Here is a 20427-nt window from a genome sequence, read left to right as displayed (position 1 = left end):
CACCATGAAGAATTCCACGTAACATTGTTTACTCTCTCATTGCTGAACAGACCAAATATGTAAAGCATGGCACATTGTTAGTCAATGACAAGAAAGGACAACATATAAACTCCTGCTGCTCCTGGCTTGGATTTAGTGGACTTTTACAGGAAACGGCGACTGTTGCACATATCGAGGTGTCTGTCTCCGGGTTTACGTTCTGCTCTCTGGTTTCAGGAGAGAGTTAATGTCCCACTGATTGTGAAAATAAAAAACACATGAAAAAGAGTTAGTTTTATTAAACACTTGGCCTGTGTCTTGCCCACAGGAATGGGAGAGGACACCCTGGGGCCAGAAGCTGAGCCACGGGATGTGAGGTTTCCAGGTGAGTGGCGCTCAAGTCCGAATCCCATTTTACCCCAGTGCGTCCCTTTCCCCGGGCGACTCTGACTGCAGCCAGACTGGAGCGGAGTTGAGTGCTTTTTGATCGGAACCTGGAACATGATGTTGGATTCCATGACGTTGAAAAGGGGTGGTGTGGAGGTTTTTTGGGTCCAGAGGGGTGTGGGTTTATTTCCATGCCAGGACATGGACAGTATCCCGACCAGGGTGTGTAGAAAACATGAACTGCTCCAGTAACAGTCCAGCTGTGTGCTTGCATGACCTAAACTGCACAAGAGCCTTGGATCGGGGCCTTTGTTACATGAGCTAATGTGAAAAATATTCATTTAAATTTGCATGCCTTAGTTACAGTGAGGCAGAGCTGTTTTATGCAAATGTTGCAGAAAAATTTGTTAGTGGTTTTTTGTTTTTATTAGCGATGGCCATTAGTCAAACTGGCCAGTAAAGAAACCCTTTAAATATTGCTCATCATCTTCATTTTGATTCGGGTGAAATATCTAATGTTTTACAAGTCTAAGTACACTTAGAAATACTGTTGGGATTGAAAGTACGTTTGCAGCTCAGTTTTGTCGCTTTTACCATACATTCACGATAAATAAAAGTTTATTAATCTAGACATCCCTTCATTTACTTCCTGGTTAAGTTCTGCAAAAACCTCAGGTAATACATTTAGTAAATAAAAAATACTCTGTAAGACTCATTTCAGTATTCCTATTGGCTTCAAACCAGATTGCATTTAAAACTAACTTAAAATCGCTGAAAAAATCAGAAATTTCCACAACGTCCTTATCAGTCGCGACAGATGACCAGTCTGTAAGCATCTTCAGTGTTCATCGGTGTCTCTCCACGTTTTCAGCTTTCTTTGCCTCCACAAAGGTTATTAATACATGTCACGTCTTAGTGTCCGTTAGGTTCTGCAAAAGTCTCAGATAAAGCTGTGCTAAAAGTATTTTGACATCGTAACGTTTTCGTTAACTTTACGTTAAAAGCAAAGCTAAAATTTACATGTATTCACTTAGCAGACTCTTTTCTCCAAAGCGACGTACAACTCGCAGAAAATACAATGTGTGCATTACATTAAGGTTTTAGTGCATGAACACTTACACCTTACATGAACTTTAGAGATTATGGGCGAAGTGGGTCTGGAAGAGGTGCGTTTTAAGGCTCTCTTTAAATAAGGACAGAGATTCAGCAGTTCCGAGTGAGAGGGGGAGGTCATGCCACCACAACGGAGTGGGAAATGAGTGGAAACAAAATGTACTTTGTCTCCAAGAACCGTTTAATACCCAGCGTTGACCATCATCCCTTAAATGTGCAACACAACGCAAGGCTGTGAACCCTGGCGGTAAGTTGGCTGAAGGGTTCGGCGTCCCACACTCCTCTTCTGTTTGGCTGCCTCTTACTGCCATCAAACTTCTGGATGTAGAAACACAGACTGCCTTTGCTCCAGAAGACTCATTTTATGAAACAGATCAGCAAGGAAAATCCTACTAAAAATAAATCTGGAAAATGATTCTCCGTATCTTTCAACGTTTGTAAGTCCAGTGTTCGAGGCAGTGGAACAGATGCAGCCACATGGGTCACCGCTGAAAAGGTTCTTTTAAGCGAGCTATGAAAAACGCCAGCGAAATGCAAATTATGCGGGTTATGTTAACGGCGAGCACCGAGTCGTCAGAGAAATAAGACGGTCCTTTCACCTGGTGCGCTGTAAAGTTATACGTAGAGGTGGCAGGTAAGCATTTGACAGCAGCACTGTTCCCATCCCCATCTTGGTCTGAGTCCTCACATCGTCACATACCCATCACACCTGTCGCATTACAACGCTGAACACTATAATGCGGTGAGTTCGCCTTTCATGCCATCTCTCATAGCGATGGACTTCGTGCCACAACTGTCCGTCACGCTGTCCGTATGGTTTTAAACCCGGTAATTGAACCCGGTAACGAAATGTCTGTGACCCATTTCAAAGGCACTCACTGGGCTACCTTCTGTACCAGAGGCAACGCTTGTCCCTTTACCAGGCGGAACGTGTCCCCTTGTTCTCAGTCCTCTCCTTGGGCCATATGAGTGGGTGGCGAAGAGGAGCCAATAGAAGGGCTAACAAAGTCATTCCCGTAACGCTTTTCATTTTTAAAAAGCTAATTTATAAGCACTTTCTTATTTGTCGCCATGTACTGGCCATAATTCCCATTTGGAAAGTGTGTATCGAGCATTATTTAATTAATGTCGCCTACCTTTTCGGAGTCTTTATTTGTCAGCTTAATTACTTGTACGGACTGCTTATAATTGAAGACCGTTAAGACCTTTCCAGTTACAATTATCCGATCGGCAGCACGATTTAGCGTAAGCTCTTCAGAGTGCAGTTGGAGTTCATTTCTCGTTTTTAGGCAGCCTTTAGGGCTTGAGCGAAGCGTCCCGAAGCACTTTCGGCGAGCGCCGGCTCTTAACGGTTCCTGCGGGAACAGCGAGCGACCCTATGAGGTCATGGGAAGAAAGCGTGTGGATTAGCGTGAGGGTTAGCAGCCACTTGAGCCTGTTCTCCCCCCCTTTTTGTAAGGATGAATATAATCCGGAAATCTGACTTTTTCTCAGGCAGCACCTGGCCTTCTGTGGGCCGTTGCGAGAAGAGAGGAGGGAGGCGGAGCCAGCTGGAGAGGGTTCTGATTATGACGACGGTGTTTAATTGCCATAGCAACCACCGCTCTCTTTATGCGCCTTCGTTTTCCCCTCGCTGGGGGCATTCTCGGAGGGGTCGGACCACCTGTCCCCTGCAGCACAGCGCACGTGGGGGAGATGGCAACTTCCAGAAACAAAGTTTTCGCAGAGCCGCACTGTCGGAGAGGATTTGCCGCTGGTGGGGTGGTGGGGTGGTGGGGGCGCGGGGACACGTACGGCAGAACAACAGAGGGGCGACTCCCCGAAATGTTGCAGCTCCCTCGCAGGGGATCCTTTTCACATGCGCAGAAATTCCAATAGAAGAATAAAAAATGGTTCTAATCTGAACGGATCGTCTCACTGGAGCATTTACACACTCCCTATTGAGAAATCAGCGGTGCTGCTGAGCCGTAAAAACAGCTTACAGCTGTACGTTATGTAAGCACCCCGGTCTCATTTTTTAAAGTGTACTTTATTACTCATTATTACTCATTAACAATCTGCTGTTTAGCAACACGGTACATGTTTACTGTAGGAAATTAATATTACCTGCTTCAGACAGCGTGGGACTAAGGGATGGCAGCGTTGTTTAAAAATATCCTCAGGTTATATTATCAAGGGCATTTTGTCTTAATTACTGCTCATTAGTGCATCCAGTGCTCATTAATGTGATGTGGGAAGCACATGATTTGCAAACAATACAGTGTGTTCTTTACCTTGGCGTCCGAGATGGATTTTCGCGCTTGTTTGTTATTAAGACATTCTGCCAAGGGTTTTTGCTTCATCGTGCGTGCAGTAGGGAGGAGAGCTTTAGTACAAGGCGCAGCGGCACAGCATGGCGCACCAGGGCTTTGCATTTGGACATGGGTTCAAATCTGGCTCAGCATACATGGAGTTTGCATGGTGGTCATGTGGGTTTCCTCCCTCAGTCAAAGAGTGTGTTTTAGGTGTATTAGTGATTCTAAATTGTGTGTACGTGGTAAATTACTGCGCTCTATAGATCGGTGAGCGATTGTTGAGAGTTCAGTGCAGTGTCTTTAAGTTAACTTGGACAAAGGTGTCAGCTAAATACTGTTCAATCGTTGATCGCTTTGGACAAATGCATCTCCTAAAGGAATCGATGTGCAGCGTTCTTGTTATTGGGGCTATGATTCCTGTGCCGGTCTCAAGGTTTCTTAGATGTCCTTCAACGGGTGCTTCGTCTGGGGTAAAATGGACCAGCTGAGCGGTGGGGGAAACGTGGCAGGACCTTAGGAACAAACAGATTCTGTTCACATACATGCGCGTTACTTCGATACTGTACCTTGTTCTTTGCTCGGCTAACAGGTTTCACATGAGTTTAATTTTGTTGAAGACTTCAGCAGCTCACATTTTGGATGAGTTGAGCTCCTCCTTTGAAAGTTGTGATGGATTTGCTCACATTTGCATTAATTTATTTATCATTCTTTCCACCTGTATAGCGTCAAGCATCTCACAATGACTTAAGCATTTATACAGCTAGGTAGTATGTTTTTTACTGTAGCAGTTCAGGGTAAGTACCTTGATCAGGGGTATTGCGGTAGAGGGTGCGATTTGAACCTGGGTTTTCCAAACTTAGCCTCTTGATATTTAAGGGATGTGAAATGCTGGGTGGGGTCACAGGCATGGCATCGGGTATATGGGTCGGTGACTTTGAAGGGATGCAGGACCAGTCAAAAGTTTGAGCACACCTGGGCAGGGTGGGCAAAACCTGTATAGGACGAACTGGACAGAGGAGTGAAAGGGAGGAAACTCACAGGTGTCCTGCATCTCTGGGAATCACTGCAGAAGAGCTGGGAGGATGTGTCTGCTCATTTCTTCGGCGGGGGGGGTGACTTCTTTCCAGAAAGTGGACTCACTCGTCACTGCTGCTGTATCTTGAGTTCAAGTGTGAAGAAATCGCTGTACCCACGTGTTGCAACCGGGGAATGAGATATGCCTCTGTGATTTGCTGAAGGACCTTGTTTGGTTTTATAACAGGATCGTTGAGGTTTTAATGCAACGTGCCACTCTCGCATTATCCAGCCAACAGTACGGGCCTCTCAAACAGCATTCCCACCCTTCCCATTAGCTCAGCTTACACTGTTAGTGATTTTTGTCAAATTCAGCATAGCAGTATTTCCTTTGCAGAACAAAACAGCCCTCCATAATATCACTGGAGTCGTGAGCCAGTGGGCTGTTTGTGACGACTAAGGATTGTTTAAGCTCGCGCTGCCGGTGCTTCCTTCTCCTTCGAGGCAGTCAGACGGGTAGAGATGGTTGACGTATTAGGAGTGAGGGGCGATCGGCACAGTTAATCACAGCGGAAGTGTACAAAACATCAGGTGCGAAATGGTGAAACGCTCGGGCTTCATCATGTTTGCCAGCAGCCCTGTCGTTTCCAACCAATGCGTTGTGGGGTGTGTCGGTGTTCAAAACGCAGCAGTTCTTGTTTGAGGGATGGATGTTGGGGTGTTTTGGTGGGCAGGGCAGCCAGTTGTGGAACATCTGGGTAGGGCCCAGCTGTCCCCGTCACCGTACCCAGCACCCGCGGGACAGGATGAGGGGGAGATGTACAGGATTCCCCAGAGTGTCTCCTGGGGCTCACTGCGCTCTCTCACCTCACAGATCTGTTTATCTGAGCTTCCCTTGCTCATTTTTATTCAGACAAGCGGTGAAATTGAAGTGTGTGTCTGTCCCCCAGTGAAGGAAGAGTGCATGTCAGAGGGGGAGGAGGACTGCAGCACGGACGCGATGGTGGAGGAGATGCTTCAGCAGGGCGACACCGCTGTCATCTACCCCGAGGCACCGGAGGACGAGCCGAGGCAGGGCACACCTGACGCCAGCGTCCACGATGAAAATGGTAGCCCTTGCTGTCCCTTCGCCCACCTGTCCCCCGCCCTGAAGGGCAAGCAAATTGACCCCGCTGGTCTCCATGAAGAGACATTCTTCGGCTTTATGCTGTTTCTACGCTGTTTCCCTCCCCACCCCGTCCACCCCCAGCAGGGACCCCGGATGCCTTCTCCCAGCTGCTCACCTGCCCCTACTGCGCACGGGGTTACAAGCGCTACGCCTCCCTGAAGGAGCACATCAAGTACCGGCACGAGAAGAGCGAAGACAACTTCAGCTGCTCCCTGTGCAGCTACACCTTCGCCCACCGTACGCAGCTGGACCGCCACATGACCGTGCACAAGTCCGCCCGAGAGCAGGTGCCACAACCCTCCCGACTCAACCCGCATCTCCCCGAATTAACAGCGCAGCCCACTGGCCTCTTGCAAGGCCCGCGGTATTCAGCTGCTGTGCTGCAGGGCCGAGCCCCGTCGCCGGTGGCACACCTCCGCTTATCATTTTCATTGGTTCCAATTTCCTGAGCTCTTCAGGTTGTGAGGAGACCTAGAGAAAATTTGTTGTGCTCATTCCCCCCCAGAGCCTTGCCTCTGGCCCAACTGGGATATAACGAGTTAATAAAGAATGAAGGAGGTTGTGGTAACCGATGATGGAGACTTTCAGGCTCGAGCTCCTGAAGGCCCCATGACCACCCAAACTCTGTTGGTGGGATGTAGCCGTTTTAGATGGAAATATAATGTGAGGAGTTCTGGGTAAGACAAATAAAACCTGTTAAGCAGGCAAATGAGCTGAAGGTTATTCTAAAAAGTCACCAGTGGTGATTTTTCCAGCAGTGGTCGTGTTCCATTTCGTATAGCCTACACCCACAGCAATAGTGAAGGTCTTGATATTTCAATCAGCATCCCCTCTGAAGAGGACCGCTTTTGGCTGCGGGGCGAAGTGCCGCTTCATTGATTTCCCGAGGAGCAAGCCTCCTTCCCACAAATTGCTATTAGTGTCGGAATAAGTGCCTCGCCGTTTATCTCTTCCTCAGCAGCACGAAATCCCGGTTCTTTCTCCCCCGGTGTTTTTTTAGTACGTTTTCCGGAGACGAGTTTGTTTCCTGTGTGTTCCAGCGCCACGTGACCCCAACGGGCGGCAATCGCAAGTTCAAGTGCACTGAATGCGGGAAGGCATTTAAATACAAGCACCACCTGAAGGAGCACTTGCGCATCCACAGTGGTGAGCATCGGGGGCTCCGTCACCATGGCAGCTGGGGGGGGGGTGTGCGCCGCTTGTCAGCCCTGACCTATCGCTCTTTAACACACGTCCCTCAAATTAACAATCAGATTCAGGTATGGGCAGCAGGTGGCTTGGTTGTTAAGGATTCAAACTTGAACATTCAACCTCCAGGGGGATTTGCTGCAGTTCCCGTTATTTTAACACAAATGGTGTGGCTGAAAGTGGAAGTTCCTGTGCCTAAAACTTTGGATAAGCACTGTAGTAAAGATGATGATAATGTTTTTGGTCACCGTAGTATAAATGTGCAGCGCCAGATAAGTAGAGGGGAGGAGAGGTCCGATGGCTTCATATTCCCTTTGTTACACCAGTATCGGTTCTGGTCTCAGCTGGCTTTCTTATATAATGAAAACACGATGCCGTGTGTTTGCAGGAGAGAAGCCGTACGAGTGCTCCAACTGCAAGAAACGCTTCTCCCACTCTGGCTCCTACAGCTCCCACATCAGCAGCAAGAAGTGCATTGGTCTGATCTCAGTGAACGGACGGCCCCGCCCTGCCAGCAAGGCCTCTCAGTGCACGTCCCCGGCCCTGCCCGCCTCGCCGTCCGTGCCCCCCTCCGGCCGCACGCAGCTTCGCGAGAAGGTGGAAAATGGCAGGCCCTTGCAAGAGCAACTTCCCGTCAACCAAATTAAGACAGAACCGGTGGACTATGAGTACAAGCCTGTCGTAGTGGCTTCTGGAGTTAATGGCGTGTTCAACGGGGGCCCACCACTGCAAGCTGCCACCAGTGCCCCCCAGGGAGTGGTGCAGGCCGTGGTTCTGCCCACCGTGGGCCTTGTCTCACCAATCAGCATCAACCTGAACGACATCCAGAATGTTCTCAAAGTGGCGGTGGACAGCAACGTGATTCGCCAGATGTTGGGAAGTGCCCACACTAATGTAGCGCCCAAAGAGCCTGGGGCCGCGGGCCAGACACAACCAGCTGCCCCCTCCGTCATTTCGGCCATCAGCCTTCCCATCGTCGACCAGGACGGCACTACCAAGATCATTATCAATTACAACCTAGACCCGAGCCAGGCTCAGCTCGCAGCCCAGAGTTTGAAGAAGGAGGCTGTCGTCAGCAACGGCAGCATCTGCAAGGCTGAGAAGCTTCCTGAGGACCTCACCATCAAGGTGGAGAAGGGCCAGCAGGCCAAAGCAGAGGAGAGTGCTAGCACCTGCCTCCTGTGCGAAGACTGTCCCAGTGGTTTGGACGCGCTGCACGACCTGAAACACTGTAAGGCAAAAGGCCTAAAGATCAACGGATTGGAGGAAAGCAAGTCGGATCCCGCTGTTTCGTCCCTGCTGTCCGACGGGAACCTGACACCCGGCCAACCTCCGCTCAAGAACCTCCTGTCACTCTTGAAGGCCTACTACGCTTTAAATGCCGAGCCCACTAAGGAGGAGCTCACCAAGATCTCTGACTCGGTCAGTTTACCTCTGGATGTGGTCAAGAAGTGGTTTGAGAAGATGCACACGGGTCAAATCCCTGTGGGGAGCTCTAGTCCTCCGCCGGGACAGGAGGCACCGCGGACCGAGCCGGACGGGGCCTCCCCAACACCGCCGCCAGGGCAAGGCGGCACGGCCACTGCCGAGATTGCAACCACGCGCAGCGAGCCGAGCGGACAGCCCTCCGAGCCGGTTGCGTCCTCCTCGCCGCTGAACCTGTCTGCCGGGGGGCTCGCCACCGTGAGGTCCGAGCAGGACACCGAGGAGCCGCTGGACTTGTCTCTACCAAAGCTGCCCAGGGACGAGGCAGACGGGCAGGCCCACCAGAACAGCGTCTACTCCGTTCAGGAAGAGCCCCTGAACCTGACTTGCACAAAGAGGGACCCGCAACAGAGTGACACTACGGACGGCAGCCCGGCCCCCCTCTACGTCCCCACACCAAGTGCCAACCCCATCAACATCGTCACCGCTCAGCTACCCACTCTAGTGGCCATTGCTGACCAGGGCAGCGTGTCCTGTCTGCGTGCTCTCACCACCAACAACAAGACCATTCTGATCCCCCAGCTGACCTACACGTACAGCACGTCCGGAAACAGCCCCGTGGGCACGGAAACGCAGCAGAAAACGGCGCAAATCGGCAGCAACCAGGTCCGTCTGCGCTTTCAGAAGTTCACAAACTTGGCACGTGTGCATCTTAGTAGCACATTTCCTGTGTGTTAAAATATCTTATTGATGTCTTAAGACAGTTAAAATAATGTATAAAGTCCCTGCAGCGTTCTTCGTGTTGCTTAAAGGGAATCGCAGAGAGGCGTGTTACAGCAGTGTGCAAACGTGCAGTGCAGCATTTAGCCATGGCCATTGGAACGCGGGCTGTTTGGCAGGTGTTATTTGTTCCCGTCACATCGATATTCCAGTGACTCAATAGCGCCAAAGCAAGTAGGTTACCGTTCGGCCTCCGACCGCAGGTGCTTGTTTGGCCCGAACATTAGCTGCTGTGCACTAGGTCCTCCGTTTACAGATACCGCTGGACTGGAAATCTGTTTGAGACTCAGATCATAACTCCAACAGTTACATCTCAATCAGTACAACCTTAATAATACAGATGTTCCTCGATTAATTCACAAGCCAGGGTCTGTAAAAACCTCAGATAAAGCTATAACGAGTTAAAAAATTGCTGTACAACTTTTTTCATTCTTTTTTTTTTTTTTAATCAATGACTCGTCCTGTGCAGGGTTGCTGTGTTCCACAGCCTATCCTGGAAACACAGGGCGTGAGACAGGGAACACTATGGACAGAACGCCAGTCTACTTTATTATTTTTAATAGCTTGAAGCAACGTGCAGCAGTCGTCAACATGTGGTCACTTTCAGCTTGCTTTATTGATACAATCAACGAAAATGTAATAATGGAGAGGTATCTCGATTTATTCATCGAGTAGGTTCTGAAAAGGTCTTGGACATGGCAATAATAAACAAAAAATACAATGTTAGACAACATTTTTATCAACTTTGAGCTTCAGTAAAATTAAAACAAATTTAAACTGTGACAATAAAAATTCATTGTGTCCACAAATTCTAAATTGATGCTGACTAATGTACAGCGTGAATATGCAGCGTTAGTCGTCATATTGATTACTCACACTTAATTCAATTCAATAATAATTAATTTGGCACCACACTCCTAATGTGTTTTACTGCGTTTTACTGCCTGCTAATGGTTGTACATAGAAATGCAAGTGCGGCTTGGTCTGCAACAAAGACAGTGCTATTGAAATCACTCAATCGGACAAAATATCTCCAGAAATTGTACCTCGAACATTTGTAACCTGAAGACCCAGTGTACCATGGTCAGGTGCTTGGAATGATTCCACTTTCAGCTCAAAGCCCTGGGTGTGGAGGCAGTAGAAGCAGCCTTTGCCTTTTCTCTATGGAATATTTCTGGTTTCTCTGTTTGTCTTGTTTTCCGACTTGCTACGCCTCCCACCTCAGCTCCTGGGGGTAGTGGATGAGGGGGCTGTTACATAAGTTCTGTATCCTTTCTGGGTAAGATCTGGGGGTTCACTTCCTCTCCTGCTGTGAGTGATCGGGGTGGGACCTGCAGCCGAATGGTGCATTATAGGATGCGCTTGTGGGATTTCTCACCGCAGAACGAAGAGCGAGGCCAGGTTCCCGCTCTCGTCGGACTCTGAAAGCCGAAAGACGCTTGCTGCGAGAAAGCCGAAGGGGCCTAATTACCGCGCTTTGAATAACATCAGCATAAGTCAGTCAACAGACTTGTTAAAATATGCAGTGAACAGAAGCTTTTTAACTGGAAAATCACACTGGATGTAATCAATGAAAAAAACTATTAATGGAAATGATATTCGTTGATATGACTGTACATCTTTAGGAAAAACTGGAAAAAAATTTTCTGTAAATGTTACCAGTAATGCAGTCAGTCACTTGAAGTTCTCAGTGGCTGGAATGCTAGTAGCACAGAGAATAAGGTACTGCTGCGGTAAATACCGTAAGGTTAAGTACTGTTGGCGACCGCTCTACTAGTTGTCATGATTGAGGGGCGATTGGATGCGGTTTACCATTCCCTCCTTGTACACGTTTTTGGATTTCGAACACGTGAAAAGCGTGCAAACTCTACACCCTGAGCCGAATTCGAACCCGCAGTTCAGGCCCTGTGAGGCACCACTGCTACCCGCTGTGCTGCCACCACTTTGGTGAATACCCAGCTGTGTAACTTGAGTAGGAGAGTAAAATGCTGCGCTGTCACAAGTGGCTTTTGGATGGAAGCGTCCTCTAAGTATGAGGAATGTGTAGCGTCCTGCGTAAAATGCTCTGGACGGGTAGAAGCGTTTGAGACGTCGAGCGCCGTCACGACATCGATTTGTTGTGCTCCGGCTGCGACCCATCTTGTTGAAAGGATTGAGAGACGTTGGCTCTGTTTAGGACCCTATCAGTTGATGATGTGCTCTTGGAGAGACACACCGGGTCCATCTTGGAGGCTCGTTCTCCAGCCGCACGGACAGGGCCCTTGGTGCTCGCTTGAGGTAACGGCACCGTACAGGAAGGACGAGCAGTCTCGGGACACCGATCGCTGCCCTTGACACGGCGTCAGTGTGTTCTTATTGTTCGTAGAGAGGAACAGATTTTCATAATGACGCTCCCTTTCTCCCACCTCCTCCTTTTGCTCGCCTTTGGTTTCCTGCAGGAGGACACCAGCTCCGAGGGAGTCTCTACCGTGGAGGACCAGAACGACTCGGACTCTACGCCCCCGCGGAAGAGGATGCGGAAGACGGAGAACGGGATGTACGCCTGCGACCTCTGCGAAAAGATCTTCCAGAAGAGCAGCTCCCTGCTGAGACACAAGTATGAGCACACGGGTACGTAGGTCCTACGGCCTCGGCCGCCCGCCGTTTTAGAATCCTCCGGAACGCTCAGCTCTATTCACGCAAAGGCAAAGGGGAGCATTCAGCTGCCTCGGTCTGACCGAAAGTGTTATACTTGGGTGCGTCATCGCCCGTCACTTACACATGGAGCTCCCGTCACCCAAGCGTACGTGGTTTCACTTATTATATAACAGCTGGTATTTCCCTTTACCTTGTTTTAATTAATCTCAGCTTTAGTGTCAGAGCTCTGTTTTCAATTAGCAGCATTCCTTCTCGGAGCGCACGCATGCGGGGCTTTGTGTCGAAGCACCGACGTGTTTTCAGAGTGTGCCTCCTGTAGATGTTATGGATGACCGGCGCACATTTTAAAACATTATATTGAGTACGCGAAAAAAAGCTGTTGGAAAGCTCCAGGATCGAGATCCTTCGTGCAAAAAACAGAGTTAGACTCTCACGATAGGCGACGCGCCACTTCCGTCCTTCGCGAGGTTAATGGCTTCAGCAGTGACACCCGCACAGCTGCGAGGGCAATTACTACACCAGACCTGTAACTTAAGGAACGCTTTGATCGCTTTCCTTCCCCGACGTGCACGCATAACACGCCATTTACATTTACTCCTTTAGCTGATACTTTTCCCTTAGTATTTTACCTCTTTGTACAGCCGAGTAATTTTTAATGTGTCAGTCGAGGGTAAGCGCCTTGATCAGTGGGCACTAGAGCAGAAGGTAGGATTTGAAGCCTGGTCATTCTGGGTCTAAAGGTGGCTGCACGGGGGGAGTGCGTTTTCCTCTGCGTGTGAGCTCACCGCACTCTCCCTTTGTCCATCGCCCTCCCCACAGGAAAGCGGCCCCATGAGTGCGGGATATGCAGCAAGGCCTTCAAACACAAGCACCACCTCATCGAACACATGCGGCTGCACTCGGGCGAGAAGCCCTACCAGTGCGACAAGTGCGGCAAGCGCTTCTCCCACTCGGGCTCCTACTCGCAGCACATGAACCACCGCTACTCCTACTGTAAGAAGGAGGCTCAGGAGCGCGGCGACGGGGGATCCGATCCAGGGCCGCTGGAGGTCATGGCCCTCCCCGGCGGGCAGCTTTCGGACGGCCCGGCCGCGTCGCCGCCCTCCCACCTGGACTCAGACGACCGGGAGAGTAGCACGAGGGAAGACGACGAAGAGAGCGAGGAGGAGGAAGAGGAGGATGAGCTGGGAGATGTCGGCGTGAACGAGGACGAGATACGGGTGGTGAGGATAGGAGATGACGACGAACAAGGGGACAGCGGGGGAGGGGAGGAAGAAGGAGGGGAGGAGGAGGAGGAGGAGGAAATGGAGCTTGCTGCTGAAGGTGATGAGGTGGCCCAGCGAAACATGGAGGGAGAGGAGGCCATAGCAAAGGATGACGGGGGAGAAGTACAGGGGAGCGAAATGGGGGATCCGTTGGAAGAGGAGGAGGAAGAAATCGCCAAGAACCCGGACCCAGTGGAAACAGAGGTGGCTGCAGCATGTAAGGGCACCAAGGAAACGGCGGAAGAGAGCGAAGGCCAGAATGAAAACGCACCCGAAAATGACCACAAAGTGCAAAACAGCGACCAGGTTTCAGAAGACAGGGAAAAGATGGCGGATAACGACACCAATGTGAAATGAAAAAAAAAGACTTTGCTCCCGAATTTCTGGTCCGGTGAAAGAAATCAAATGGAACAGATAAAAACAGTACTTTTATTCGCCGAACAAAACAGGCTGTGTGTGAAACATAAGAGGATGCGTTTGCCCGGAAGCTGTGTTTCAGTTCACTACTGTGTTTAAATCCAGGTGTGCCTGAAAAGAATACGTAACTTTTCCACAAAAAAAGAATTTTCAGTGTTAGAAATTGTTTGTAAAGATACTCGAAGTTTAACGACAATGCGTATACTGAATTTGGAAGCTAGAGCTGACATGTTTTAGATAATGTTTTATTACTAAAACATCCTGGGTCATTTCTTTTATCCGTGTTGCCACTTATATTTTAACCTTTTAAGCTGTACAGTTGGGAGAGATTTCTATACCTTTTTATTGCCAATGAACTAAAAAAAAAATCAGTATTTTGTTAAGTTGGAGAAAGGAAAAAACCTCTGCACTACAGTATTTCTGGTTTACCTATGGATACAACTTGCTTCGGTGTTGTCTACCCTTCAGTATTACGGCACTAGATTAGCCCTCTTTTTCGTTTGCTGATGCTAGCAAAGAGTTTGTTTTGACAACGGATTGTGAGCCTTAACAAAATAAAACGTGGCGTCTGATTCCAGCAGATTTGTGTCCAAGCAGGGAAGCATATTTCAGAGCCACAAAGCCAGCATTCTTTCTTTGTATGGAATTTTTTTTTTTTTTTTTGGTTGTTGTTTGTTATTGTTGTTCTTATTTTGTCTGTTCGGTCGTGATCCGCAAACAGTGTTAAAGGTTCAGGTAAAGGTGGAGGAAGTACGAACACAGTATTCTGAATCCTATCCCCCTTCCCCAGCCTTATGCAAAACCTGTGTGCTGTAAGTGCCATTGAACAGTGTTATTTTTTACCAAACCGCTGTAGCCTGCGTGCGTGCGTGCGTGCGTGCATGTGTGTGTTGTGGGTCCATATTGCCTAAGATTTTCCCGCTGTGTCTATAGCACTCGTTCCCTGTGTGGTCCCCTGTGTTTGGGTTCCGTCTCGCGGTCGGCGCCGTGCGGGTCGCCCCGTGCACAGTGCTGGGAGGGGCAGAACACTAGCGCTGGAGGACACCTTCAAATGTCCGTCCTCGTCTCGGCGCACGTTTCTCACAGCCACAAGTGTTAGTGAGTATGGGCCCAAAATGGCACACTCCTCCCCCCCTAAGCAGTTTTTACTTGTCAGTATTATTTTCCTTTGTTTGGTTGTGCTATATTTTAATTTCTTATGTTCATGCAAAAACGTGTGTTCTGTATGTGTAATAGCAGTATTAAACCCCCCCGCCCCTCACTGATACATACCTGTTTAGTTTAGAAAACTTTTATATTTATGTGTCTTATTTTTATATTTCTTTTATGGTTATTTATTACACAGTGTAGTGTACAATACTGTAGTTTGTATTAATACAGTAATATATTTTAGTATGAAAAATAATTTGGAAGGTAAATGAATCTGAGCTGGAAATTAATTTCCGGCCGAGAAGGTATGTTTAAAAAGTATTATGTTAACATTTCAGCTCTTCTTTGACAATAAACCATTAAAAGAAGAAATCGTTAACCTGTGCATCCATAGTCCGGTTTGGTTTACTTTCCCCACTTTTCTCTGAAGCTACTGAACTTTGAGAAACTAACTGTGTGATTAATAGCATGAGCCTTTGCTGTTGTATTGAAGGGTTTATCTAACCACGACTCTGCACTGTCCTGTAACAAAGCCAAAACATTGATATCGACATACCATTTTCGTTTGTTTCATTTGTGCCAACTTGTTTTCTGTTTGTCTGACTCAAGGCCACAACTTCTTTTTATATGTCAATGTTTATTCCACAATTTTTTTTTTTTAATAGGTTTTGTTTTCATTTAGATTTTTTTATGACTCCCCGTCTCACAATAAAATACATCGACAAAGCAGCCATCAGTTCCGATCTGTTATTTTTAATGATAATTTGCATAGTTTGTTATGCATGTCAAAAAGCCTGTTACTTTTGATGTGTTGTGTTACTTTCTATTCACCATCGAAAACTGCCAGTATAGTTTGTTGTTCAATTAAGAAAAGTTCAGGTCTTTAATTGGCAACTGGCAAAAAAAAAAAAACCTGCCATCACAACAAATACTGCTGCAAATACTTTACCACTAAAGCTGTAAATGCTTAAAGTTGCTGTACTTTGACTGTTAAACACTCAGTGGAAAAAAACTAGCCATATGTTTTGTAATAATAATAATAAAACTGTAAATAGACTAAATGGAATGCTCTGTAAATTGCAAACTTCTTTAAACATTGTTCTTGTGCAGAAAATGACAGGATTCTAGCGGGGGGGGGGGGAGTGATTTTGAAGGCTCTTCGTTGCGAAACCCGAGTCCATTCTCTCGAACTTAGTATCGCAAAGCTGGAACTTCCTGCTGGGGTCTGGAAAACCGTGAGCGGTCGCTGTCTTTCGACTCAATGGCCCTTACCCTGCTTACCCAAACTGGCGGGGGGGGGGGGTGCAGGCTGTGTGGAGAGATGGCTTCCACATGCCCTCCCTGGGATCGGTCGCAAAGCAGGAGGGTCGGAGCCCATTCCAAGGTCACAACCATCGATCCAGCTTGGGTTTCCATCAGGCCGGGCGAGACCATGAATTAGTCATACGCAGCTCCTCAAATCCCCGTCTACCCAGGGCCAAGTGGGAGCAGCACTACGCGGCCCTAAGAGCTGCTAATGTTACACGCGCTCCGTTCCCACATCGCTGGGGTGCTGATGGGACGAGATGGGCCAGCTGCCGCTCCGTTCGCTCAAAGACAGCGCAGCGTTGAGCTCCTTCCCTCTTCTTGGCTGTTCTGCCAGGAGCTCAAGGTAAGAAGGGGGAGACGACTCATTGGGCAGCAGGTGGCGAACAAGTTAGAGCTGCTGCCCGTGGAACTGAAGTTTCTAGAGCTGGATCCTTCTTCCAGTCGCAATACCCTGAACTAGCAGTACAAATTACCCAGGTACCCGATGGGCAGGGTAGAGGGCAGCACAGCAGGTTAAACCAAGACCTCACAGCTCCCGAGCTGTTCGATCAGTGTGGGGTTCAAGTCCCAAAGTTTAAACTGGCAAATCACTTCTGCCCCCCCCCCCCTTCCTCGGAAACTATGAGTCGGACTCTATCCAACCGTCATAAATAGCTAAATAATAATAAAGTTGCTTTGGAGAAAAATATCAGCTAAATGAATAAGTACAAATGTAGGCAGCATCAAACATCTTTCTCTGGACACATTTAGGGGAGGGAGCACAGGCCACGGCGGGCAGCTCTCAAACGGGTTCTCCAGTATCCTCCGAACAGCTGTTACCGGAAGTTTCCGGGGAGGGGGGCAAGCATTGCATCAAACGGCCCATTACCTAGTGGGTGAAAGAGGATTCATTTCCACAGAGCTCAGAGCGGTTGGCTTTCAGTGGCTGTGCACCCACCCCAACTCCCACACACACCACATTGCCTGAACCGCGGTCGTCTGGCAAATGGGCCGGGATCATCCATCGCACTCCTCTCCTGGTCCGCTTCTCCAGGGCCACTAGAGCACATCGGAGACTTAGGGTTGAGCCAGCTACTCACCACAGAGGCTCCACGCTATCGACCATGACTGCTGTCCTGTGCTGGCTGCAATGAGTGGACCATGACACCTGTTGGCCCTGTGTGGCAGGTGGAATCATAACATCCAGCAGCAGATTCTACATTTATGACCTGGACATATAACTATAATGGAGTTGGACCAGGTCCTGCTCTCCGATGGGTCTGGGGTTCGAGTCCTGCTTGGGGTGCCTTGCGACGGACCGGCGTCTCGTCCTGGGTGCGTCCCCTCCCCCTCCAGCCTCTCGCCCTGTGTTGCCGGGTTAGGCTCCGGTTCCCCGTGACGCCGTATGGAACAAGCAGTTTCAGATGGTGTGTGTGTGTGTGTGTGTTATCCATATAACTGTACCCCCCGCCCCCACCCCCATCCCCACCCCCACCCCCACCCGGTCTGGCCGGATTAGCCGATGGAGAGTCAGTCCATTGTGGCTCCCCTTGAAGGGTGGCAAAGCAGGCAATGCGGTCTGGTCTCCGGACTGCAGCCCTATTGGGGGAAATGCCGATTACCCCAGCAGGGGGTATTTTGAGCCCTCACTTTGTGCCCACAGGCCCATGGCACCACACCAGGGCACAGCATGGTAATCGCTTTAAGCCATTGCAGGTACGATCTGGGACAAAATCCTTACTCTTGTCTTTAACCGTTTAGCAGTAAACCCCCGCCCACCCCCTGGGGGGAAGATTGAGCAAATGCGGGTTTTAAATCTCTGCAGCTTCATGTGCAGCTGAGACCAGGTGGGAGAGCTAAGCAAGGCACCCCCACCCCACCCCCTCGGTGAGGCGGCAGCTCAGCGCCAGTATGAAATTTAAACGTCTGTCCTGCCTTGGTGGTTGGATCCTCAAATTCAGTCACAAAACAGTCCAAATGTGACAGTGTGGGGGGGAAAAAAAAAAAAAAAAAATATTGGGCTATTCCTAGGAAATGTGCTTTAACAACAAAAGGAAACCTGTGGGAAGAGCAGCAGAGCAGAACTGAGATTTACCCCTAAAGCCAAAGAGACCATTTTGTTTGACTACAGTGCACCCACAGCACATCATATATATGTGTATACGTGTATACACACACACACACACACACACAGTACTATACTGTATAACATGAGGGTGAGTCTCGGGGGTTATAAACAGTATATATGCCACCTTTATGATTCATCGTCTTTAATTGAAAATGCAAATTGAATGTACCGGCTTTATGGCAGATAATGTTAGAAAACCCTGATAAACCGTGAAAGGAGATTTAATTTCGGATAACCTGCCAGGCCGTGGAACGGAGGTCCCCGAGGAAATTTGGAGAAAACTCTTTTTCAGTACAAAATGATGGTGCAGGAAATTGCAGTCACTTAAACACGGTGTTCAATAAGCTGACCGCCAAACGCCAGTGTGTAAAATAAGCAGGACTGAATGACTCCGTAAGGTATCGAGTGTCTCTTTTCCAGCACGTGAAGAAACACCACTTTGGGGCAAATGCAGTTAGACCGACACGTCTGTAACCCTATATACAGCTGTTGAACTGTGAACTGTGTAGGGGAGGAACCTGCTTCATTGTAACTGCTGTTGCCGCTAAAGGAAATAAGAGTTTTCAACCTGATGTTTATTACATTCGCTACGGGTTTGTTTTTTTTTTTATCAATCACGTAATATGTTCTGTAGATCATAATACATGCCCTGTACTGAGGCTTAAGTGCCTTGTTTAAGGGTATACAGAATGTAAAGCATCATGTAAAATCCAACACAAATCCTGAAATACAGGTCTGCTGATTCATGTAGAACTGACTAATGTAACAGGCATAGAATATATGTGCAAAATGTAGCAGTAATATTTTTAGGTCCGTTGCAGTTGAGTATCGGTCAAGTCCAACCGAATGTTTGCGAGAGATTTTAACTCCTAATAGACCAATGCCACGTTCTCCTAAATCCACAGCATGAAGAGTGCAAACTCTGTCTTGGTCTGATCAGGATGGCATGTCGAGCATTCGGGGAAGGGTGGAAGGAGAACTCCTGATTTCAACGCAACGTACAAGAAGGAAACGGTTTGTCCGAGGCGGGTAATATCGAGTTCTGCGAATGGTGATTTGTTTCACAGCTGATTTCCAAGCTCTTTTTGCTGGCAGCACGGAGCGTGTTTTTAGGCGTGCTGCAACGGGTTGAGCGCTCGACCCACTTTGCAGAAGATTATCCTCTTCAAGTTGGCTGCCTGTTGTCATTAACTGGATTGGAGTCGCATACGGGGGGTCTGAACAAGCTTCGTAGGTGCCCAGGAGCACCAGGTTGTCAGGGATACGACAGGAGGCAGATGGGAGACGGCATGGACTTTGGCCTCCATCAAGCTCTCCTACGGTTTCTTTGTACCGCGGCTCTTTCTCTGTTCACCGCGGTTCCGCTGTATCGCAGTGTACGCCCAAAGCTTGGTGTACCACTCATCACTGTTTGTTCTGCATGGCTATGGGGCCTTATCACTTGAGGCATTCCAGAGTGACACTAAGGTTGAGGTTTTCCTCAGATCACTCCTGACACGAGCCTTATCAAGCAAGGTCAGCTCTTCAGCCAACGCTGTTATATTTAGGTGAGCTTCCGCTGGTCTCTTTAGAAGACGTTTCCTCTGGGAGGCTGATGGACCATGAGCTAATCCACTGAATTTATTAGTCAAGGCTGGTGCAGAATCATTCAGACTTTGGTTTCAAAATGCAAAACCTTGCTTGCAACTAAATTGGAAAATCCGAATGGAACCGTAACAGCATCTAGTTAAAATAGCTACTTGCTAAGTTGGTTATAGATGGATCCCGGGACACATGAATGTATGGGCAGTCCGAGTTTTCCGATCTGTTGATACCAGTGAAAACCTCAAAACTGGGAAGGGAGATGCTTCTCTTTCGCTGGAACCAGTCCTCGGACAAAAAGAGCCTTCGAAGGCGTGTCGAGAGCTCCGGAAAGGGGCTAGCTCTCGATTAGCATTAAAGCGCTAATGCACGGCGCCACTTCATCCAGATTCCGCCCTCGGCAGCCAAGAAAAACACTGGCAAATGGGTAGAGAAGTGCGCCACAGCGGTTGCTGGCTGAGCGCACCTAGCATGATGCCAAAGGGACAAGGTTACGGGTGGGGGATCCCAGAAGTACTAGGCAGTACCCAGCAGGACCCTCAGACAGTGCCATATGATCGACTTGGTGGGACTCGACAGGCCAGAACTTGGGACTGGGATCTTTTGCCACTGTCG

The 20427-nt window shown here is 48.7% G+C and overlaps 1 protein-coding gene across 1 annotated transcript in view; it reads left to right on the top strand.

Annotated features, from left to right (window-relative positions):
- The window catches only part of LOC108927632 (zinc finger E-box-binding homeobox 1-like), a 67803-nt gene extending 51975 nt beyond the window's left edge, over nt 1–15828 (top strand). The window contains exons 3-9 of the mRNA XM_029246414.1: nt 308–364; nt 5738–5896; nt 6037–6242; nt 6996–7101; nt 7532–9234; nt 11787–11958; nt 12805–15828. Coding sequence (XP_029102247.1) covers nt 308–364; nt 5738–5896; nt 6037–6242; nt 6996–7101; nt 7532–9234; nt 11787–11958; nt 12805–13607 — 3206 coding nt within the window. The 3' untranslated portion in view covers nt 13608–15828. The remainder of the gene's footprint in view (nt 1–307; nt 365–5737; nt 5897–6036; nt 6243–6995; nt 7102–7531; nt 9235–11786; nt 11959–12804) is intronic.
- The last annotated feature ends 4599 nt before the right edge of the window (nt 15829–20427 follow it).

This window comes from Scleropages formosus, chromosome 19 (assembly GCF_900964775.1).
Source record: "Scleropages formosus chromosome 19, fSclFor1.1, whole genome shotgun sequence".
Lineage (NCBI taxonomy): Eukaryota > Metazoa > Chordata > Actinopteri > Osteoglossiformes > Osteoglossidae > Scleropages > Scleropages formosus.
The sequence above is the reverse complement of the archived record's forward strand: the minus strand, read 5'-3'. Positions and strand labels throughout refer to the sequence as shown.